We start from the raw sequence: 26,336 nt of genomic DNA, 5'->3' as shown, positions 1-26,336 counted from the left end.
ACAAACAAATCAAACTTCTTCTTTCAATCAGAAAACAAACAAAATAAACATGTTTATTTGGACTGAAAATCAAAATAAATGAATGAAAAATGGAACAGACCAATTCCCCCCAAAAGGTGAGCTGCAATCTGATATAAGGTATGGGAGGAGTGACAACAACATTACTGTATTTTACTCACTAGAGGCCCATTTGTTTCCCATAAACTTTGATCACTGCGGCCTACTAAAAATCAATGTTATTATGAATTATTGACCTATCGAAGGTTCACATTACTTCACATCAAATATTCCACTAAGAAAAATATTTTTGGTGGAAGATTTTGCAAATTTGGTAAATAAATAACCCAAAAAATGTGTATTTTGTTGTTTTCTTACTGTACCGAAAATGAACCGAACCGTAACCTCTGAACCGAGGTATGTACCGAACCGAAATGTTTGTGTACCGTTACACCCCTAATATATACATATCCATATATATACATGTACATATATGTATATATGCATACATACATATATATATACACATACAAACATATATATACAAATACATATACATATATGTATATATATATGTATATGATATATACATACATATATACACACATATATACATACATATATATGTGTGTATATATACATATATATACATATATATGTATATATATATATATATATATATATATAAACAGTAATGGTCAAAAGTGTACATAGACTTGTAAAGAAGATGATGTCATGACTGTCTTGACTTTCCAATCATTTCTACAAGTCTTATTTTTGTGTGATGTAGTGATTGGAGCACATACTTGTTGCCCACAAAGAACATTCATGAAGTTTGCTTCTTTTATGAATTTATTATGGCTCTACTGAAAATGGGTCAAAAGTATACGTACAGCAATGTTAATATTTGCTTACATGTCCTTTGGCAAATTTACCTGCAATAAGGCACTTTTGTGGAAAATTTAAGACAGTCATGATTGCATGTCCATTACAACTCTATCTACACTTTTCACCACCACTGTCACATAAATAACTAGTATAGTATATAGGTCATAGTATAAGTCACATAAATAACTAGTATAGTATATAGGTCATAGTATAAGTCACATAAATAACTAGTATAGTATATAGGTCATAGTATAAGTCACATTAATAACTAGTAGAGTATATAGGTCATAGTATAAGTCAAATATATAACTAGTATAGTATATAGGTCATAGTATAAGTCACATAAATAACTAGTATAGTATATAGGTCATAGTATAAGTCACATAAATAACTAGTATAGTATATAGGTCATAGTATAAGTCAAATATATAACTAGTATAGTATATAGGTCATAGTATAAGTCACATAAATAACTAGTATAGTATATAGGTCATAGTATAAGTCACATAAATAACTAGTACAGTATATAGGTCATAGTATAAGTCACATAAATAACTAGTATAGTATATAGGTCATAGTATAAGTCACATTAATAACTAGTAGAGTATATAGGTCATAGTATAAGTCACATAAATAACTAGTACAGTATATAGGTCATAGTATAAGTCACATAAATAACTAGTATAGTATATAGGTCATAGTATAAGTCACATAAATAACTAGTATAGTATATAGGTCATAGTATAAGTCACATAAATAACTAGTATAGTATATAGGTCATAGTATAAGTCACATAAATAACTAGTATAGTATATAGGTCATAGTATAAGTCACATAAATAACTAGTATAGTATATAGGTCATAGTATAAGTCACATAAATAACTAGTATAGTATATAGGTCATAGTATAAGTCACATAAATAACTAGTATAGTATATAGGTCATAGTATAAGTCACATAAATAACTAGTATAGTATATAGGTCATAGTATAAGTCACATTAATAACTAGTAGAGTATATAGGTCATAGTATAAGTCAAATATATAACTAGTATAGTATATAGGTCATAGTATAAGTCACATAAATAACTAGTATAGTATATAGGTCATAGTATAAGTCACATAAATAACTAGTACAGTATATAGGTCATAGTATAAGTCACATAAATAACTAGTATAGTATATAGGTCATAGTATAAGTCACATTAATAACTAGTAGAGTATATAGGTCATAGTATAAGTCACATAAATAACTAGTACAGTATATAGGTCATAGTATAAGTCACATAAATAACTAGTATAGTATATAGGTCATAGTATAAGTCACATAAATAACTAGTATAGTATATAGGTCATAGTATAAGTCACATAAATAACTAGTATAGTATATAGGTCATAGTATAAGTCACATAAATAACTAGTATAGTATATAGGTCATAGTATAAGTCACATAAATAACTAGTATAGTATATAGGTCATAGTATAAGTCACATAAATAACTAGTATAGTATATAGGTCATAGTATAAGTCACATAAATAACTAGTATAGTATATAGGTCATAGTATAAGTCACATAAATAACTAGTATAGTATATAGGTCATAGTATAAGTCACATAAATAACTAGTATAGTATATAGGTCATAGTATAAGTCACATAAATAACTAGTATAGTATATAGGTCATAGTATAAGTCACATAAATAACTAGTATAGTATATAGGTCATAGTATAAGTCACATAAATAACTAGTACAGTATATAGGTCATAGTATAAGTCACATAAATAACTAGTATAGTAAATAGGTCATAGTATAAGTCACATAAATAACTAGTATAGTATATAGGTCATAGTATAAGTCGCATAAATAACTAGTATAGTATATAGGTCATAGTATAAGTCGCATAAATAATTAGTAGAGTATATAGGTCATAGTATAAGTCACATAAATAACTAGTATAGTAAATAGGTCATAGTATAAGTCACATAAATAACTAGTATAGTAAATAGGTCATAGTATAAGTCACATAAATAACTAGTATAGTATATAGGTCATAGTATAAGTCACATAAATAACTAGTATAGTATATAGGTCATAGTATAAGTCACATAAATAACTAGTACAGTATATAGGTCATAGTATAAGTCACATAAATAACTAGTATAGTAAATAGGTCATAGTATAAGTCACATAAATAACTAGTATAGTATATAGGTCATAGTATAAGTCGCATAAATAACTAGTATAGTATATAGGTCATAGTATAAGTCGCATAAATAATTAGTAGAGTATATAGGTCATAGTATAAGTCACATAAATAACTAGTATAGTAAATAGGTCATAGTATAAGTCACATAAATAACTAGTATAGTAAATAGGTCATAGTATAAGTCACATAAATAACTAGTATAGTATATAGGTCATAGTATAAGTCGCATAAATAATTAGTAGAGTATATAGGTCATAGTATAAGTCACATAAATAACTAGTATAGTAAATAGGTCATAGTATAAGTCACATTAATAACTTGTATAGTAAATAGGTCATAGTATAAGTCACATTAATAACTAGTATATTATATAGGTCATAGTATAAGTCACATTAATAACTAGTATAGTAAATAGGTCATAGTATAAGTCACATTAATAACTAGTATAGTATATAGGTCATAGTATAAGTCACATAAATAACTAGTAGAGTATATGGGTCATAGTATAAGTCACATTAATAACTAGTATAGTATATAGGTCATAGTATAAGTCACATAAATAACTAGTACAGTATATAGGTCATAGTATAAGTCACATAAATAACTAGTATAGTATATAGGTCATAGTATAAGTCACATAAATAACTAGTATAGTATATAGGTCATAGTATAAGTCACATAAATATCTAGTATAGTATATAGGTCATAGTATAAGTCACATAAATAACTAGTATAGTATATAGGTCATAGTATAAGTCACATAAATAACTAGTATAGTATATAGGTCATAGTATAAGTCACATAAATAACTAGTATAGTATATATGTCATAGTATAAGTCACATAAATAACTAGTACAGTATATAGGTCACAGTATAAGTCACATAAATAACTAGTATAGTAAATAGGTCATAGTATAAGTCACATAAATAACTAGTACAGTATATAGGTCATAGTATACGTCACATAAATAACTAGTATAGTATATAGGTCATAGTATAAGTCACATAAATAACTAGTACAGTATATATGTCATAGTATAAGTCACATAAATAACTAGTACAGTATATAGGTCATAGTATAAGTCACATAAATAACTAGTACAGTATATAGGTCATAGTATAAGTCACATAAATAACTAGTACAGTATATAGGTCATAGTATAAGTCACATAAATAACTAGTACAGTATATAGGTCATAGTATAAGTCACATAAATAACTAGTATAGTATATAGGTCATAGTATAAGTCACATAAATAACTAGTATAGTATATAGGTCATAGTATAAGTCACATAAATAACTAGTATAGTATATAGGTCATAGTATAAGTCACATAAATAACTAGTATAGTATATATGTCATAGTATAAGTCACATAAATAACTAGTATAGCATATAGGTCATAGTATAAGTCACATAAATAACTAGTATAGTATATAGGTCATTGTATAAGTCACATAAATAACTAGTATAGTATATAGGTCATAGTATAAGTCACATAAATAACTAGTACAGTATATCGGTCATAGTATAAGTCACATAAATAACTAGTACAGTATATAGGTCATAGTATAAGTCACATAAATAACTAGTATAGTATATAGGTCATAGTATAAGTCACATAAATAACTAGTATAGTATATAGGTCATAGTATAAGTCACATAAATAACTAGTATAGTATATAGGTCATAGTATAAGTCACATAAATAACTAGTACAGTATATAGGTCATAGTATAAGTCACATTAATAACTAGTATAGTATATAGGTCATAGTATAAGTCACATAAATAACTAGTATAGTATATAGGTCATAGTATAAGTCACATAAATAACTAGTATAGTATATAGGTCATAGTATAAGTCACATAAATAACTAGTATAGTATATAGGTCATAGTATAAGTCACATAAATAACTAGTATAGTATATAGGTCATAGTATAAGTCACATAAATAACTAGTATAGTATATAGGTCATAGTATAAGTCACATAAATAACTAGTATAGTATATAGGTCATAGTATAAGTCACATAAATAACTAGTATAGTATATAGGTCATAGTATAAGTCACATAAATAACTAGTATAGTATATAGGTCATAGTATAAGTCACATAAATAACTAGTATAGTATATAGGTCATAGTATAAGTCACATAAATAACTAGTATAGTATATAGGTCATAGTATAAGTCACATAAATAACTAGTATAGTATATAGGTCATAGTATAAGTCACATAAATAACTAGTATAGTATATAGGTCGTAGTATAAGTCACATAAATAACTAGTATAGTATATAGGTCATAGTATAAGTCACATAAATAACTAGTATAGTATATAGGTCATAGTATAAGTCACATAAATAACTAGTATAGTATATAGGTCATAGTATAAGTCACATAAATAACTAGTACAGTATATAGGTCATAGTATAAGTCACATAAATAACTAGTATAGTATATAGGTCATAGTATAAGTCACATAAATAACTAGTATAGTATATAGGTCATAGTATAAGTCACATAAATAACTAGTATAGTATATAGGTCATAGTATAAGTCACATAAATAACTAGTATAGTATATAGGTCATAGTATAAGTCACATAAATAACTAGTATAGTATATAGGTCATAGTATAAGTCACATAAATAACTAGTATAGTATATAGGTCATAGTATAAGTCACATAAATAACTAGTATAGTATATAGGTCATAGTATAAGTCACATAAATAACTAGTATAGTATATAGGTCATAGTATAAGTCACATAAATAACTAGTACAGTATATAGGTCATAGTATAAGTCACATAAATAACTAGTATAGTAAATAGGTCATAGTATAAGTCACATAAATAACTAGTATAGTATATAGGTCATAGTATAAGTCGCATAAATAACTAGTATAGTATATAGGTCATAGTATAAGTCGCATAAATAATTAGTAGAGTATATAGGTCATAGTATAAGTCACATAAATAACTAGTATAGTAAATAGGTCATAGTATAAGTCACATAAATAACTAGTATAGTAAATAGGTCATAGTATAAGTCACATTAATAACTTGTATAGTAAATAGGTCATAGTATAAGTCACATTAATAACTAGTATAGTATATAGGTCATAGTATAAGTCACATTAATAACTAGTATAGTAAATAGGTCATAGTATAAGTCACATTAATAACTAGTATAGTAAATAGGTCATAGTATAAGTCACATAAATAACTAGTATAGTATATAGGTCATAGTATAAGTCACATAAATAACTAGTACAGTATATAGGTCATAGTATAAGTCACATAAATAACTAGTATAGTATATAGGTCATAGTATAAGTCACATAAATAACTAGTATAGTATATATGTCATAGTATAAGTCACATAAATAACTAGTACAGTATATAGGTCATAGTATAAGTCACATAAATAACTAGTATAGTAAATAGGTCATAGTATAAGTCACATAAATAACTAGTATAGTATATAGGTCATAGTATAAGTCACATAAATAACTAGTATAGTAAATAGGTCATAGTATAAGTCACATAAATAACTAGTATAGTAAATAGGTCATAGTATAAGTCACATAAATAACTAGTATAGTATATAGGTCATAGTATAAGTCGCATAAATAATTAGTAGAGTATATAGGTCATAGTATAAGTCACATAAATAACTAGTATAGTAAATAGGTCATAGTATAAGTCACATTAATAACTTGTATAGTAAATAGGTCATAGTATAAGTCACATTAATAACTAGTATATTATATAGGTCATAGTATAAGTCACATTAATAACTAGTATAGTAAATAGGTCATAGTATAAGTCACATTAATAACTAGTATAGTATATAGGTCATAGTATAAGTCACATAAATAACTAGTAGAGTATATGGGTCATAGTATAAGTCACATTAATAACTAGTATAGTATATAGGTCATAGTATAAGTCACATAAATAACTAGTACAGTATATAGGTCATAGTATAAGTCACATAAATAACTAGTATAGTATATAGGTCATAGTATAAGTCACATAAATAACTAGTATAGTATATAGGTCATAGTATAAGTCACATAAATATCTAGTATAGTATATAGGTCATAGTATAAGTCACATAAATAACTAGTATAGTATATAGGTCATAGTATAAGTCACATAAATAACTAGTATAGTATATAGGTCATAGTATAAGTCACATAAATAACTAGTATAGTATATATGTCATAGTATAAGTCACATAAATAACTAGTACAGTATATAGGTCATAGTATAAGTCACATAAATAACTAGTATAGTAAATAGGTCATAGTATAAGTCACATAAATAACTAGTACAGTATATAGGTCATAGTATACGTCACATAAATAACTAGTATAGTATATAGGTCATAGTATAAGTCACATAAATAACTAGTACAGTATATAGGTCATAGTATAAGTCACATAAATAACTAGTATAGTATATAGGTCATAGTATAAGTCACATAAATAACTAGTATAGTATATAGGTCATAGTATAAGTCACATAAATAACTAGTATAGTATATAGGTCATAGTATAAGTCACATAAATAACTAGTATAGTATATAGGTCATAGTATAAGTCACATAAATAACTAGTATAGTATATAGGTCATAGTATAAGTCACATAAATAACTAGTATAGTATATAGGTCATAGTATAAGTCACATAAATAACTAGTATAGTATATAGGTCATAGTATAAGTCACATAAATAACTAGTATAGTATATAGGTCATAGTATAAGTCACATAAATAACTAGTATAGTATATAGGTCATAGTATAAGTCACATAAATAACTAGTACAGTATATAGGTCATAGTATAAGTCACATAAATAACTAGTATAGTATATAGGTCATAGTATAAGTCACATAAATAACTAGTATAGTATATAGGTCATAGTATAAGTCACATAAATAACTAGTATAGTATATAGGTCATAGTATAAGTCACATAAATAACTAGTATAGTATATAGGTCATAGTATAAGTCACATAAATAACTAGTATATTACCGTATTCTTCGGACTATAAGTCGACGTTTTTTTTCATAGTTTGGCCGGGGGTGCGACGTATACTCCGGAGCGACTTGTGTGTGAAATTATTAACACATTACTGTAAAATATCAAATAATATTATTTATCTCATTTGCGTGAGCGACAAACAAAATGTCAGCAATCGTCAACGGCTGCCGATATTTGCCAAAAAATGCATATCGGCAAGGCATGGGAAAATGCAGATCCAGATCCAGATTTTAAAAAAAACTCTGGTCCGTGTTTCCCAACACACAGATTTAAATAATACATTCCACTCTTCTGCTGCTCCCTAAACTCCGTTCCACATTTTCCAGAACACCTTCAAAACATCCACAGGTCTGCGTTCTAACCGTTCAGACGGCCGTGTGAATTAAAAGTTACGCTAAAAATGTCAGCTGTGTAGGATTATTTTATCCTACAAAACGAAAAAGATGAAGAGGAGTGCAAAACATGCCACAATAAAGTCAAGCGTAGTGGTAAAGTTGTAAGACATTTTAATGATTCCTGCGAGTGAGAGGCTTTTTAGCACTCATTATAGATGAGGACAGGAGCAGGATGACACCTGAGCTTCTTCAAGTGCTCGTCTTTATTATTAAGAATCTCCACATCATGCTTGGACTTCAATTGTTTGCCCCCCCCTGACTGGGGCAAACAATTGAAGGGAGTGTGTAGATGTAGATATATATATATATATATACATATATATATATATATATATATATATATATATATATACATATATATATATATATATACATATATATATATATACATACATACATACATATATACATATATACATATATATATATATATATATATATATATATATATATATATATATATATATACATACATATATATATATATATATATATATATATTTTTTTTTTTTTTTTTTTAAATTTACACTTGTTCAAGAGCAAGTATTGATGCTGAGTTATAGACATTTTATCCCACTCAGGTTGTTTGTGTTTTGCTTTTTTAAATAATGTTTACAGCATTATTTGCACTTTATACTGTTCACTTTTTTACAGTTTAATGATGCCATTTATGTTTGTCATGTATAATTTTGGCTATTTTGTGTTTATCCTTGAATACCAACTATTGTGTATTATTCAAATTCACCTAATTCAGCTGGCTAGTTGTTATCAAGAGTACTAAAATCCTTTTCAGCATGAATCTGACAACTAAGTAGGCTAAATAACTTTAAACTTTAATACATGCTCGGATAGGCCAGTGTCGTATCGGATCGGAAGTGCAAAAACAATATCGGTATCGGATCGGAAGTGCAAAAACCTGGATCGGGACATCCCTAGACACATTTACTAGGATAATTCAGGAAAATCCCTTATCTGCCTAATATGTTGCTGGTGTTTTAGTGAGATTAAATAGTATCTGACAGTCAGAGGGGTGTGTTGACCCAGTGTCTCTGAGGGAAGTCACGCAGCTGCAGCAGGACGCAAGCTCCGCTGATGTCTCCAGTTAAAGCCGACGTATTACCACAATTTTCTCACCGAAAACTGCCGGTTGACATGTGGTCGGGATCCATGTTCGTTTGACCGCTCTGTTCCATAGTAAAGCTTCACCTTCGGGAATTTTAAACAAGGAAACACCGGCGGTGACATGTGGTCGGTAGTAGTGGCTTTCAGTAGGACTTTAAAGTCCTTTAGCCTTTAAAGGCCTACTGAAAGCCACCACACAGTCTGATAGTTTATATATCAATGATGAAATATTAACATTGCAATACATGACAATACGGCCGCTTTAGTTTAATAAATTGCAATTTTAAATTTCCCGCGAAGTGTCGTGTTGAAAACGTCACGGTATGATGACACGTATGATGACACGTATGATGACACGTATGATGACACGTATGATGACACGTATGATGACACGTATGATGACGCGTATGATGACGCGTATGATGACACGTATGATGACACGTATGATGACGCGTATGATGACACGTATGATGACACGTATGATGACACGTATGATGACACGTATGATGACACGTATGATGACACGTATGAGGACACGTATGATGACACGTATGATGACACGTATGATGACACGTATGATGACACGTATGATGACACGTATGATGACACGTATGATGACACGTATGAGGACACGTATGATGACACGTATGATGACACGTATGATGACACGTATGAGGACACGTATGATGACACGTATGATGACACGTATGATGACACGTATGATGACACGTATGATGACACGTATGATGACACGTATGATGACACGTATGATGACACGTATGATGACACGTATGATGACACGTATGATGACACGTATGATGACACGTATGATGACACGTATGATGACACGTATGATGACACGTATGATGACACGTATGATGACACGTATGATGACACGTATGATGACGCGTATGATGACGCGTATGATGACGCGTATGATGACGCGTATGATGACGCGTATGATGACGCGTATGATGACGCGTATGATGACGCGTATGATGACGCGTATGATGACACGTATGATGACACGTATGATGACACGTATGATGACACGTATGATGACACGTATGATGACACGTATGATGACACGTATGATGACGCGTATGATGACACGTATGATGACACGTATGATGACACGTATGATGACACGTATGATGACACGTATGATGACACGTATGAGGACACGTATGATGACACGTATGATGACACGTATGATGACACGTATGATGACACGTATGATGACACGTATGAGGACACGTATGATGACACGTATGATGACACGTATGATGACACGTATGAGGACACGTATGATGACACGTATGATGACACGTATGATGACACGTATGAGGACACGTATGATGACACGTATGATGACACGTATGATGACACGTATGATGACACGTATGATGACACGTATGATGACACGTATGATGACACGTATGATGACACGTATGATGACACGTATGATGACACGTGTGATGACACGTGTGTTTGACGTCTCGGGTTGTAGCGGACATTATTTTTCAGCCTGATCCAAGCTATAAGTAGTCTGCTTTAATCGCATAATTACACAGTATTCTGGACATCTGTGTTGCTGAATCTTTTGCAATTTGTTCAATTAATAATGGAGAAGTCAAAGTAGAAAGATGTAGGTGGGAAGCTTTTAGCCTTTAGCCACACAAACACGGCCGGTGTTTCCTTGTTTAAAATTCCCGAAAGTGAAGCTTTACTATGGAACAGAGAGGTCAAGTCAACATGGATCCCGACCACATGTCAACTGGCAGTTTTCGGTGAGAAAATTGTGGTAATAAGTCAGCTCTTACCGGAGACATCAGCGGAGCTTCCGTCCTGCTGCAGCTGCGTGACTTCCCTCAGAGACACTGGGTCAACACACCCCTCCGACTTTTAGATACTATTTAATCCAACTAAAACACTAGCAACACAGTAAGCAGATGAGGGATTTTCAAGAATTATCCTAGTATATGTGGGTAATAACATCCGAATCGCTCCCACTGCAATCGCCTTTTTTTCTTTGCTTTTCTAGTCCTTCACTCTAAATTTCCTCATCCACGAATCTTTCATCCTCGCTCAAATTAATGGGGAAATTGTCGCTTTCTCGGTCCGAATAGCTCTTGCTGCTGGAGGCTATTATTACAAACAATGTGAGGATGTGAGGAGCCCTACAACCCGTGACGTCACACGCACATCGTCTGCTACTTCCAGTACAGGCAAGGCTGTTTTATTGGCGACCAGAAGTTGCCAACTTTATCGTGGATGTTCTCTACTAAATCCTTTCAGCAAAAATAGGGCAATATCGCAAAATGATGAAGTATGACACATAGAATGGAGCTGCTATCCCCGTTTAAATAAGAACATCTCATTTCAGTAGGACTTTAAACTGATATCATCAGAAGTGATTTTGTCAACACTTCATCTTTCATAGCAGCAACCACAAGCAATCACTACATGCTGATCATGCACACACACACTCACACACCCAGCTGTGGGGCGGCAGCTGTTATGTTTCACACCTACAAATAGTCTTAGGATGTGCTTCTCACCTTTTTTGTGGGCGCTCATTTCTTACATCACAGCTGAGCTACTTCAAGTCCACGGTCACATCACTTCTAAGAACCAGAGGTTGACTAGTTGGCCCAAAGACTCTTTTCAACTTCAAGTCCACGGTCACATCACTTCTAAGAACCAGAGGTTGACTAGTTGGCCCAAAGACTCTTTTCAACTTCAAGTCCACGGTCACATCACTTCTAAGAACCAGAGGTTGACTAGTTGGCCCAAAGACACTTTTGAACTTCAAGTCCACGGTCACATCACTTCTGAGAACCAGAGGTTGACTAGTTGGCCCAAAGACTCTTTTCAACTTCAAGTCTACGGTCACATCACTTCTAAGAACCAGAGGTTGACTAGTTGGCCCAAAGACTCTTTTCAACTTCAAGTCCACGGTCACATCACTTCTGAGAACCAGAGGTTGACTAGTTGGCCCAAAGACTCTTTTCAACTTCAAGTCCACGGTCACATCACTTCTTAGAACCAAAGGTTGACTAGTTGGCCCAAAGACTCTTTTCAACTTCAAGTCCACGGTCACATCACTTCTGAGAACCAGAGGTTGACTAGTTGGCCCAAAGACACTTTTGAACTTCAAGTCCACGGTCACATCACTTCTTAGAACCAAAGGTTGACTAGTTGGCCCAAAGACTCTTTTGAACTTCAAGTCCACGGTCACATCACTTCTAAGAACCAGAGGTTGACTAGTTGGCCCAAAGACTCTTTTCAACTTCAAGTCCACGGTCACATCACTTCTTAGAACCAGAGGTTGACTAGTTGGCCCAAAGACACTTTTCAACTTCAAGTCCACGGTCACATCACTTCTTTGAACCAAAGGTTGACTAGTTGGCCCAAAGACTCTTTTGAACTTCAAATCCACGGTCACATCACTTCTGAGAACCAGAGGTTGACTAGTTGGCCCAAAGACACTTTTCAACTTCAAGTCCACGGTCACATCACTTCTTTGAACCAAAGGTTGACTAGTTGGCCCAAAGACTCTTTTCAACTTCAAGTCCACGGTCACATCACTTCTAAGAACCAGAGGTTGACTAGTTGGCCCAAAGACTCTTTTCAACTTCAAGTCCACGGTCACATCACTTCTAAGAACCAGAGGTTGACTAGTTGGCCCAAAGACTCTTTTCAACTTCAAGTCCACGGTCACATCACTTCTAAGAACCAGAGGTTGACTAGTTGGCCCAAAGACTCTTTTCAACTTCAAGTCCACGGTCACATCACTTCTAAGAACCAGAGGTTGACTAGTTGGCCCAAAGACACTTTTCAACTTCAAGTCCACGGTCACATCAATTCTTAGAACCAGAGGTTGACTAGTTGGCCCAAAGACTCTTTTCAACTTCAAGTCCACGGTCACATCACTTCTGAGAACCAGAGGTTGACTAGTTGGCCCAAAGACTCTTTTCAACTTCAAGTCCACGGTCACATCACTTCTAAGAACCAACTCAGTGTTTGTTAGCGTCCTCTTTAGACACATGACTACCTGCCACTTGCCATTTATTACCAAACTTCTGGGACGGACCTCTTTTCTCTCTGGCACTCATCGAGGGTGGACGCTCCCCTTTCCTCTCCCTTATCTCTCCTGCTTTCTTCTTTGTTTTGTCTTGTCTTAACTTTCTTGTTGCCTCTTTTTGCACTGCTCTCCAAATCTAAACATTGGAACTATTTAACTGGCCTCAACAAAATTGACAAGATGTTGGTTTGGGGGAACCTGTTGTCGTGAAGAAGTGGTTGTTGCCGGACACACGACGGACTCTTGGGAGACGGAGGAGGACCGTGTGCCTGGCGACACTTTTCTGTGGAGGACGTGAAGATATCTACCTATTCAGAATGATGACAACAGGACATCTGCTGATTGGAGTAAGCGTTGCTCTGGTTTGTCGACAAATTGGAAGTTACTGGCAGTCTTCAAAGTACCCCAAAGCTGCCACAAGTGATTCGAGGATGCGGGAAGAACTGTGGATTACATCGGACTGTCTACCCCGCAGTTTTTGAGGACCAGTCATAGACAATTTAGAGTGAAAAGCAAATTTTATTTTCACTCGCATACAAATCATTTTAACTTGGATTGTTTCCCTGGCTTGGAGACTCTCCCGAAGGACACTGCAGTGAAGACACAACAAACTCCCTTTTTTGTCTCTCATGGACACACACCTGTTGTTGTGAACTTTGGACTAGCGACGGCAAATACATCAAGGTCGCGGAACAGAGACACACTATGGGCTTATACACACACACACATCCACAAAAATATATATATATATACGCCACACATACACCCCCCCGTCCCCGAATCCAACGCCCTCGACGCAAATCCCGTAGGGGTGATGAATGGATGGTCAGCGCCTGAGAGCTGCGACCTACCACCATGACCTTGAACTACCTTCCCTCTGTTGCTAGATATCTGGAGATGTATATTGTAATATGTATATGAGCTTTGTATGTTGTAATATGTATATGTGCTTTGCTATGGAGGTGTTTTCTCAGTCCGAACTGGGCCCCCTTAGGAGCCCAGTCTGGATTGTATCTTTTTTAAACTCATCCTTCCCCAGCGTTGACCTTTTTCCCATCTTTTACGGGGAGCCTTATGGCCACCCATCAGCGTTCTTGTTCTGTAACCTTGTACACTGTTTGTCTAATCTTCAACAGCTTTGTGCTGAAAACAAAGTTTTGTTGTACTTGTGCAATGACAATAAAGACCGACCGACCTACAGCATACTATCTTTAAGTTGAAGTGGCGGTGTAACTGTTTCTTTGACCCCAAAATAATTGATGAAGTTCAGACCATGACGCAGTAAGTTGAAAGATGTGGACACTTTTGTTACTGGCTAAAATCTTAGTGGGTGAAGTGATGAAATAGTAATAGGTGAAGAGATGAAATGTGAATAGGTGAAGTGATGAAATAGTAGCAGGTGAAGTGATGAAATAGTAATAGGTGAAGAGATGAAATGTGAATAGGTGAAGTGATGAAATAGTAGCAGGTGAAGTGATGAAATAGTAGTAGGTGAAGTGATGAAATAGTAATAGGTGAAGTGATGTAATAGTGGTAGGTGAAGTGATGAAATAGTAATAGGTGAAGTGATGAAATAGTAATAGGTGAAGTGATGAAATGTGACTTGGTGAAGTGATGAAATGTGAGTAGGTGAAGATATGAAATGTGAGTAGGTGAAGTGATGAAATTGTGAGTAGGTGAAGTGATGAAATTGTGAGTAGATGAAGATATGAAATGTGAGTAGGTGAAGTGATGAAATTGTGAGTAGGTGAAGTGATGAAATGTGAGTAGGTGAAGTGATGAAATGTGAGTAGGTGAAGTGATGAAATATGAGTAGGTGAAGTGATGAAATGTGAGTAGGTGAAGAGAAGAAATGTGAGTAGGTGAAGTAATGAAATGTGAGTAGGTGAAGAGAAGAAATATGAGTAGGTGAAGTGATGAAATAGTAGCAGGTGTGTTCCAAGGTCCAGACCTGAATCTCCAGCTCTGAGATGTGCTGCTGCAGTTCTGCCATGGCGGCCATGTTGTCGGCCTCCCGCAGCCTGACCGCCATCACCTCCTCTTTACTCTGGGGGAGGTAGACCTGGTCAGAGTCTGCATCATTACCCACAATGCCACAGTGACTACCTTGCATTCCATCTCCGCTTGTCGCCGTTTGATCTCCTGCACTTGCCCCTGCAGGTTCTTGTTCTGCGTAGTCAAGGACTGCACACGCTCCTGAAGACTTCGGCCTTCTTGCTCCGCCCTCCGCAGGTGGTTGTTGTGGATCTGATTCTGTGGAGGTAAAAAGTGCATCAAGGTTGGTGGGACCAGATCATTGGTACTGGACTGATTCTGTGGAGGTAAAAACTGCATCAAGGTTGGTGGGACCAGATCATTGGTACTGGACTGATTCTGTGGAGGTAAAAACTGCATCAAGGTTGGTGGGACCAGATCATTGGTACTGGACTGATTCTGTGGAGGTAAAAAGTGGCTCAAGGTTGGTGGGACCAGATCATTGGTACTGGACTGATTCTGTGGAGGTAAAAAGTGGCTCAAGGTTGGTGGGACCAGATCATTGGTACTGGACTGATTCTGTGGAGGTAAAAACTGCATCAAGGTTGGTGGGACCAGATCATTGGTACTGGACTGATTCTGTGGAGGTAAAAAGTGGCTCAAGGTTGGTGGGACCAGATCATTGGTACTGGACTGATTCTGTGGAGGTAAAAAGTGCATCAAGGTTGGTGGGACCAGATCATTGGTACTGGACTGATTCTGTGGAGGTAAAAACTGCATCAAGGTTGGTGGGACCAGATCATTGGTACTGGACTGATTCTGTGGAGGTAAAAAGTGGCTCAAGGTTGGTGGGACCAGATCATTGGTACTGGACGGGGTGGCCATATCCTCTCGTAGTCCTGGTTAGTATTCATAGTAGTCACCATTCCCAATAGGAACATTTGATCCATAACCTTCTGTTTACCTTTTTAATAACCAATTATTTACCTTCTATTGAACTTGTTGTACCTTCTTTTACCTTTTTATAACCATGTATTTAATTTATTTGACTTGTTTTACTTCATTATACCTTTTATTTACCTTCTATAACGGTATAGCTCGGTTGGTAGAGCGGCCGTGCCAGCAACTTGAGGGTTGCAGGTTCGATTCCCGCTTCCGCCATCCTAGTCACTGCCGTTGTGTCCTTGGGCAAGACACTTTACCCACCTGCTCCCAGTGCCACCCACACTGCTTTGAATGGAACTTAGATATTGGCTTTCACTATGTAAAGCGCTTTGAGTCACTAGAGAAAAAGCGCTATACAAATATAATTCAATTCAATTCAAATTCTATTTAAATTTGCCCCTTCTTTTACCTTTTTATTACCATTTATTTACCTTATTTCATTTTACTTTATTTGACCTTTTATTTAACTTGTTCCTTGTTTTACCTTTTTATAACCAATTATTTACCTTCTTTAACTTGTTTTACTTCATTTTACCTTTCATTTACCTTCTATTTAACTTGTTTTACTTTCCATTACCTATTTATAACCAATTATTTACTCTTTAACTTGTTTTACTTCCTTCTAGCTTTTATTTACCTTTTATTTAAGTTGTTTTACCTTTTTATAACCAATTATTCACCTTCTTTAACTTGTTTTGCTTCCTTCTAGCTTTTATTTACCTTTTATTTCACTTAATTTACCTTGTTTTACCTTTTTATAACCAATTATTTACCTTTTTAACTTGTTTTACTACCTTTTACCTTTTATTTAGCTTCTATTTAACTTGTTTTACCTTTTTGTAACCAATTATTTACCTTCTTTAACTTGTTTTACTTCAGTTTATATTGTTTTAAAAACATTTACTTGAACTTGTTTTACCTTTTTAAAATCAACTATCTTTTTTTACCTTCTTTCACCTTGTATTTACCTTTTTTTAACCAATTATATACCGCCTTTAACTTGTTTTACTTCCTTTAACCTTTTTACCTTCTATTGAACTTCTTTTGCATCTATTACCTTTTGTTTACCTTTTTAAAACCAATTATTGACTTTATTTAAATTGTTTTACCTTCTTTTAACTTATATTTACCTGTTTGACCTTTTATTGTACTTTGACCTTCTTTTTTTTTTACCTTCTTTTTAACTTGCTATACTTTTTACCTTTTGTTTAACTTATTTACCTTCTATATAAAGTCTATTAGCTTTTTATCTACCTTTTATCCAGCTTGTTTTACCCTCAATTTATTGTTATTACCTTATATTTACCTTTTATTTACCGTCTATTAACTTTTTGCTTCTTACCTTGCATTTACCTTCGATAGACCTTCCATTTGCCTTCATTTACCTTCTTTCACCTATTCAACTGGTTTTGCCTTCAATATACCTTCCATTTACCTTCTTTTATTTAGCTTATTTTACCTTGTATTGACCTTTTTTTAACCGTCTTTTAACCTTCTAGTTACCTCCGTTTGACCTTCTATTTATATTTCACTTTTTTTTCCATGTTGTACCTTCTATTTAACTTGTTTTCTCTTCTACTTACAATTCATTTACATTTTACTTTCATTTACCACGTTTAACCTTCTATTCCACTATTGTAACTTTTTATGTGCTTCACATGTTATACATTAGGAAAAGTTTGAGTCAATAAATGATGTATTGAAGCAAAATAAAGTCGATCGCAGCTTTTTTTCCAGTGGAATGAATGGTTGTATTTCTTCATTACAAGAGGCATCAATGATTGACATTTGCTGATTTTTGAAGGCAATTTCTCAGACGTAATAATTAATTATTATATGAATAATGACCTAATCATTTTAGGACTAAATAACGAATTATCAAATGAATAATTACCTAATCATCATTGTGGGACTTAACAATGAAATATTATATGAGTAATGACCTAGCTGAGATAGGCGCCAGCGCCCCCCGCGACCCCAAAAGGGAATAAGCGGTAGAAAATGGATGGATGGATGGACCTAATCTGCATGAATGAAATGACTTCTTTATTACGCACACACATATAGTTGCTGAGGGTAGGCTCACTTTGAGTCTTCTTTTGATCATCTATTATTTTATTCATGAACATTAAGATTGCTCATATTTTCACTCTAAAACAATTAACATTAAGAATCTACAGAAAGTGATCCAGTGCACTGCTTGCATGACTCAGTGCAGTGCTAATGTTTACATTGAAAAAGTAATGAGGATGAAGAATGTATCCATCCATCCATTTCTACTGCTTATTCCCTTTGGGGTCGCTGGTGCCTATCTCAGCTACAGTCGGGCGGAAGGCGGTGTACACCCTGGACGAGTCGCCACCTCATCGCAGGATTAAGAATGTAATCAAACATGATTAAGTGCAAAGTAATGAAGATTAAGAATGTGATCAAACATGATTAAGTGCACTGCTCATGTTTACACTGTAAAAGTAATGAACATTAAGAACATAATCAAACATAATTAAGTGCACTGCTCGTGTTTACGCTGTAAAAATATTGAAGATTAAGAACGTGAACAAACATGATTAAGTGCAAAGTAATGAAGATTAAGAACGTGATCAAACATGATTAAGTGCACTGCTCATGTTTACACTGTAAAAGTAATGTAGATTAAGAATGTGATCAAACATGATTAAGTGCAAAGTAATGAAGATTAAGAACGTGATCAAACATGATTAAGTGCAAAGTAATGAAGATTAAGAACGTGATCAAACATGATTAAGTGCACTGCTCATGTTTACACTGTAAAAGTAATGAACATTAAGAACATAATCAAACATAATTAAGTGCACTGCTCGTGTTTACGCTGTAAAAATATTGAAGATTAAGAACGTGAACAAACATGATTAAGTGCAAAGTAATGAAGATTAAGAATGTAATCAAACATGATTAAGTGCAAAGTAATGAAGATTAAGAACGTGATCAAACATGATTAAGTGCACTGCTCATGTTTACACTGTAAAAGTAATGAACATTAAGAACATAATCAAACATAATTAAGTGCACTGCTTATGTTTACACTATCAAAGTTATGAACATTAAGAATGTAATCAAACATGATTAAGTGCACTGCTCATGTTTACACTGTAAAAGTAATGTAGATTAAGAACGTGATCAAACATGATTTAGTGCAAAGTAATGAAGATGAAGAACGTGATCAAACATGATTTAGTGCAAAGTAATGAAGATGAAGAACGTGATCAAACATGATTTAGTGCAAAGTAATGAAGATGAAGAACGTGATCAAACATGATTTAGTGCAAAGTAATGAAGATTAAGAACGTGATCAAACATGATTTAGTGCAAAGTAATGAAGATGAAGAACGTGATCAAACATGATTTAGTGCAAAGTAATGAAGATGAAGAACGTGATCAAACATGATTTAGTGCAAAGTAATGAAGATTAAGAACGTGATCAAACATGATTTAGTGCAAAGTAATGAAGATTAAGAACGTGATCAAACATGATTTAGTGCAAAGTAATGAAGATGAAGAACGTGATCAAACATGATTTAGTGCAAAGTAATGAAGATTAAGAACGTGATCAAACATGATTTAGTGCAAAGTAATGAAGATGAAGAACGTGATCAAACATGATTTAGTGCAAAGTAACGAAGATTAAGAACGTGATCAAACATGATTTAGTGCAAAGTAATGAAGATGAAGAACGTGATCAAACATGATTTAGTGCAAAGTAACGAAGATTAAGAACGTGATCAAACATGATTTAGTGCAAAGTAATGAAGATGAAGAACGTGATCAAACATGATTTAGTGCAAAGTAACGAAGATTAAGAACGTGATCAAACATGATTTAGTGCAAAGTAATGAAGATTAAGAACGTGATCAAACATGATTTAGTGCAAAGTAATGAAGATGAAGAACGTGATCAAACATGATTTAGTGCAAAGTAATGAAGATTAAGAACGTGATCAAACATGATTTAGTGCAAAGTAATGAAGATTAAGAACGTGATCAAACATGATTTAGTGCAAAGTAATGAAGATGAAGAACGTGATCAAACATGATTTAGTGCAAAGTAATGAAGATGAAGAACGTGATCAAACATGATTTAGTGCAAAGTAATGAAGATTAAGAACGTGATCAAACATGATTTAGTGCAAAGTAATGAAGATTAAGAACGTGATCAAACATGATTTAGTGCAGTGTAAAAAGAGGTAACTGCTGCTCTGTGGAGGCCACAGATGGCCAGTGCTTTTATTGTGAAGGTCTGACCTGCGTTTCCAGCTCCAACATCCTCTGGCGGTTTTCCCGCAGCTCGGCCTGAGCCTCGGCCTCGCGCAACCGGACGGTCATCAGCTCGTCCTGCAGCTCGCTCAGGGCGTTCTTCTTGGGGCTTTCCCTCCAGCGGCCCGACGTGCGGGCCAGGTGGCGCTAAGGGGGCGGGGCTAGCGTCAATGCCAGGTGCCTTCCAGAGGGCATTGTTGCGGCAACGCACCTGCCAGTGGTCTTCCAGGTCTCGCACTTGCTGCCGCAGCTCCTTGAGGCCGCTGAGGGCCTCGGCCTCCCTCAGCTTGACCGCCATCAGCTCCTCTTGGAGTCGCGCCACGTTGGTGTCGTCCGGCAGCGACGTGTTGCGCTAACAACACAAAATGAATATTGTGACAAGTACACCTCTGCAGCAGTTCAATATATATCAACGTACAACCAAGCGTAACTTGATTCAAATGGTTCTTAATGCATAACAGAACATATTTCAAGTGCATCAATTTGCCTTCAATTGCATCCTTATTTTAACCATACACGTTTTAAACCATTTTATACTGAAAAATAAACCATGAAAAATAAACTAAATAGTACATTCAGCAGCTAAATACATAAAACACATTTACCAACAAAACAAAAATGACAATAAATTAAATTGTGCAAAATGAATAAAAAAGTGTTTGTTTTTAATTGAAGAAAGCTGTTTTTATACTTGTGAATTTTTACTTTCGAAACGTATTGACAGAAAAAAAAAGTTAACATGCGAATCGTTTTTTAATTGAATTTTTTTTTTTTTTTATTACTTGCTAATCATTTTATACTTGCAGAAATTTGCTGTTTTTCACTTTTGAGTCTTCTTGGTAAAACAATTTTTATACTTACCAACCTATTATAATTAAAGAAAATAGTTTTAAAATTTGCAAATTTTAATTGCAGAAAATAGTTTTCTGTTTGCAAATTGTTTACTTGAAGATAAGTGTTTTTATTACTAGCGAATAATATTTTACCTGCAAGACTTTTGCAAAACATTTTAGTGACAGAAAAAAAAAATTGTTAACATGCGAATAGTTTAATTGAATTTTTTTTATTTTTATTACTTGCAGAAAAAAAGGCAATTTTTTTTAAACTTGTGAATCAGTTTTTTAAATATTGACCAAAAATAAAAAAGTTTCTTTTACTGACAAATTGTTGGGCGTGAGTGAAAGCCTTTGGTGTTTGTGGAGTTTTACCAGTAATTTTATATTTCCATATTTAACTCAGCGTGGCTCATTTTAATCCAAACTATTTTTGTTGATGTTTTGTGATTTGTTGCTATGACGTCATCAGTCTGTCAGAAATGTGTCCTGCTCCTCTAAGAAAAAGCCAAAGCAGATATGTTAGTTGAGTCCTGCTTTGGAGTAAAGTGGATCCTGCTGCTCGCTCACCTTCTCCATGTCCAAAATCTTGTCCTGCATCTCCTTGAGGGCGCACTGAGACTCCGCCTCCTTCAGCCTGGCCTGCACCAGCTCTCTCTCCAGCTGCAGGACTGCCTCCTCCGAGCAGCGCGACGCCGCCTTCTGCCAACGACACGCGGGCGCACAAAAGTTTGAATGCCTCTTCCGACCACCTGCAGCCATGATGCCTCCTTCTTCTTCTTGTGTCAAACATAAATAATGAACTCTTCTGACAAAAGAGCATGCAGTGAGCAGACGTTGCTGCGAAAAGTGCCATCGTCCTATTTTTGTGTTCACGCGGTGGCGCTGCCCGTCACATTCCCAAGGTGGCAACGCCCGTCGCTGCCCGCAGGCGGCGCCGCCAGTCACGTCCCCCGGGTGCCGCATTCGCCCATGGCCGCCCGCATGTGGCACCATGGCCCATGGCCGTCCTTACCGCTTGTGGCTGCTGCTGCTGCTGCTGAAGCTGCCCGATGGTTTTCTTGGCCTGCTCCAGCTGAGCGCTGGCCTCCTGGCCCAGCTGTTTGACCGTGGCCAACTCCCGCTTGACCAGGTAGTTCTCCTCCGCCTCCTGAGCCCGCGTCACTTGTCCCTTTTGGGACGCAGCGAGCGAGGACGCAGGGAGGGTAGGTAGAGTGAGCAGGACAGGAAAAGAGAGTCAGAAGAAGGTTGATAACACCGGTGTGGGCTTGCTCCCTTCCTCATTGCAAATATTTACACAACACTGACATTCCTTTGTGCCGGAAAAATGTCCATTTTTGCCGTTACAGATTTTAAGTTAGTGTAAAATTTGTTGTGCTGATGATGCCATCTTTTGGATTTGTTGTGCTAATGACGCCATCTTTTGGATTTGTTGTGCTAATGACGCCATCTTTTGGATTTGTTGTGCTATCTTTTGGACTAGTTCGCTCACTGCGGGTTCTGCAGTGTCCTTACATTTAGTACTTTCAACTGGAAGTAGAAGTGCCATTCTGCCTTTTAGCCGACAATAGCGTTCTACTATTAAGGATTCTTCACTCATCACTCCAAGCAAGGTTTGTAAGTTTGACAATATAATAAAACAATTCTCACTGACTTAAGTGTGCCATGTGTGTCTGTAGGACTGTTTTCATGCATATTTGTACAAGCTATCGTAATGTGATCAAGCTAGCGTCGTTAGCAAGAGCTAAAATGCAAACATGTTTACGGGTGCCTATGTTAGTATTATTAACTTACAATGTCATTATTTTGGTATTGTTTCACTTTCATAAATTCACCAAAACCTCACGTCTGAGTTATTGGGTCCGTTTAGCTGATTGGAGAGCTAGCTTGCATGGCTAGTGGGTCCATGACCATGACTTCTGTTTTGTTTGATCAGCCGTTTTACTGCCGTGTTACAGACACTGTTTGGAAACAAGTTATGTAAATAAACATTTACAAAATATTTCTGTTTTCACAACATACACCTGTATATCTGCGGCTTATGGTCCGGTGTGGAAAAAATATTATTCAGCGGCCTAGTGGTTAGTGTCCGCCCTGAGATGGGTAGGTCGGTTGGTTCAAACCCCGGCCGAGACATACCAAAGACTATAAAAAAATGGGACCCATTGCCTCCCTGCTTGGCACTCAGCATCAAGGGTTGGAATTGGGGGTTAAATCACCAAAAACGAATCCCGGGTGCGGCATCGCTGCTGCCCACTGCTCCCCTCACTTCCCAGGGGGTGATCAAGGGAGTGGGTCAAATGCAGAGGACACATTTTACCACACCTAGTGTGTGTGTGACAATCATTAGTACTTTAACTTAACTTTAACTTGACTTTTTGTTCTTTTACATTTGGCAACACTGGCCCTAGTGTGTGAATGTGAGTGTGAATATTGTCTGTTTATCTGTGTTGGCCCTGCGATGAGGTGGCGACTTGTCCAGGGTGTACCCCGCCTTCTGCCCGATTGAAGCTGATAGGCGCCAGCGCCCCCCGCGACCCCGAAAGGGAATAAGCGGTACAAAATGGATGGATGGATATTTGGCATGTGCGGCTTATCACTGGTATGCTCTATACTCGGGAAAATATGCTATATTTAAAAAAATTATAATGGACTAAATAACCTTTTAAGTACAAGTGTTTGGGACACGTTAAGGGAGATTTAAACAAGTTGGGGGGCAGGGGGGTAATGAATAATACTTTAATAACATATTAGTTGTTGTGCAATACAGAGGTCAGTGTTTATGTTTTATTTGCCTAGTATGTTGTTTTTCATTTCCTGTATGTAAAAAGCTGCACTGCAACAACATCATTGTGGGATAATAGAAGTCTATCCTATCCTATTACAGACAAAACATGTCAGTGTCATTTGAATATTTTCAAGGACAAAGGGGGCCTACTCATTGTAGTAATGGCAGCATTTCTTACAGTAGGCTGCCCCCTAGTGGCTAGTATTGTAAAATACATGCTGGCTTCTTCTGAGTTCTGCTGAATTTCATTCTGATTGTTTCATGCATGGTTATTTCATTGAAATAATCACTAAGCACCAATTAACCCTAGGGCTTGAATTATACTTAGCATGCGGTGCTACAGAAGCAGGCGGGGGAAGGGGACAAAGAAATAAAAGTACCTGGATCAATCTATCTGCCAAGGAAGCACTTTCCTACAAAACAGAAACATGGAGAAAAGAGCAGAGACACACCAGAGGACACTTTATAGCACACAAGGTCACTGGGAAGAACTTCATTCACCCGGTTGCCAAGGTGATGCAGAAGGATGCCAGGTGTGTAGGGTGAGTGGGAGGAGCAAGCGTGACTTGACATGAGTGGGAGGAGCAAGCGTGAGTGACTTGACATGAGTGGGAGGAGTAAGTGTAAATGACAAGACATAAGTGGGAGGAGCAAGCATGAGTGACTTGACATGAGTGGGAGGAGCAAGCGTGAGTGACTTGACATGAGTGGGAGGAGCAAGTGTAAGTGACAAGACATAAGTGGGAGGAGCAAGCGTGACTGACTTGACATGAGTGGGAGGAGCAAGCGTGAGTGACTTGACATGAGTGGGAGGAGTAAGCGTGAGTGACTTGACATGAGTGGGAGGAGTAAGCGTGAGTGACTTGACATGAGTGGGAGGAGTAAGCGTGAGTGACTTGACATGAGTGGGAGGAGTAAGCGTGAGTGACTTGACATGAGTGGGAGGAGCAAGCGTGAGTGACTTGACATGAGTGGGAGGAGTAAGCGTGAGTGACTTGACATGAGTGGGAGGAGTAAGCATGAGCGACATGCCATGAGTGGGAGGAGCAAGCGTCAATGACATGACAGCATGCAAGAGTGCAAAAAAAGCCCTGAGCTTCAACGGACTGCGGGTCAGTGACAAAAAGGTGGTGGGAGTTATAAGATGGGGACCGATGATCTTCTCTTGTGAACGGTTGTAAACACCCTTTTCATGCTGCGAATTACACGGTGCAGCCCGGCATGCACGAGCACACCGTCGTAATGACGGAGCCCCTCCGCCGGTCCCCCGATGACCAGGCATGGCCGAGACTTTCAGCTGGGTTAGTGCGAGAGGAGCTCACCTTCTCCAGCGTGTCGATTCTCTGCTTGAGGAGGCGATTCTCGGTCCGCAGCCTCTGCAAAGGAAGCAGGAAGTGACATGGTCCTTCACACAACATGTGGCGAACACTCACTTTTATCTCCACCTGCTCCTCCATCTCCTTGCTTTTGATGCAGGTGTACTCCTTCTCCAACCTTTGGAGGCAAGACCAGAAGGTGAAGCAGGTGCTGTCTCTAGTAGGCTTGTACAAAAGTACTTTTTTATTTCTGAGGTGCATGTGAGTCAACACACACAAGCACAAACAGTGTGGAGAAAGAACCTACCCATGACTATCTACATTGTAGATTGTCACATCACAACTATGAATGAACACATGTACTGCACTAAAACATCGTTTATATTCTACTTCCTTCAAAATAGCCACCCTTTGCTCTGATTACTGCTTTGCACACTCTTGGC

At 36.0% G+C, this 26,336-nt stretch overlaps 1 protein-coding gene across 10 annotated transcripts in view; it reads right to left on the bottom strand.

Moving 5' to 3' along the window:
• evi5b (ecotropic viral integration site 5b) overlaps positions 1-26,336 on the bottom strand; it is a 96,720-nt gene that overhangs the window by 8,274 nt on the left and 62,110 nt on the right. For 5 of the 10 annotated variants that reach the window (XM_061888432.1, XM_061888431.1, XM_061888433.1 and 2 more), the window contains 9 exons: positions 26,011-26,071; positions 25,900-25,953; positions 24,958-24,990; positions 22,805-22,960; positions 22,360-22,491; positions 21,168-21,308; positions 20,945-21,103; positions 15,855-16,001; positions 15,700-15,795 (listed from right to left, as the gene is read on the bottom strand). In XM_061888432.1, coding sequence (XP_061744416.1) covers positions 15,700-15,795; positions 15,855-16,001; positions 20,945-21,103; positions 21,168-21,308; positions 22,360-22,491; positions 22,805-22,960; positions 24,958-24,990; positions 25,900-25,953; positions 26,011-26,071 — 979 coding nt within the window. The remainder of the gene's footprint in view (positions 1-15,699; positions 15,796-15,854; positions 16,002-20,944; positions 21,104-21,167; positions 21,309-22,359; positions 22,492-22,804; positions 22,961-24,957; positions 24,991-25,899; positions 25,954-26,010; positions 26,072-26,336) is intronic. The other 5 variants (XM_061888435.1, XM_061888437.1, XM_061888436.1 and 2 more) reach the window with 5 other exon arrangements.

This window comes from Nerophis ophidion, linkage group LG26 (genome assembly GCF_033978795.1).
Source record: "Nerophis ophidion isolate RoL-2023_Sa linkage group LG26, RoL_Noph_v1.0, whole genome shotgun sequence".
Lineage (NCBI taxonomy): Eukaryota > Metazoa > Chordata > Actinopteri > Syngnathiformes > Syngnathidae > Nerophis > Nerophis ophidion.
This window is presented reverse-complemented; position numbering and strand designations above follow the sequence as displayed.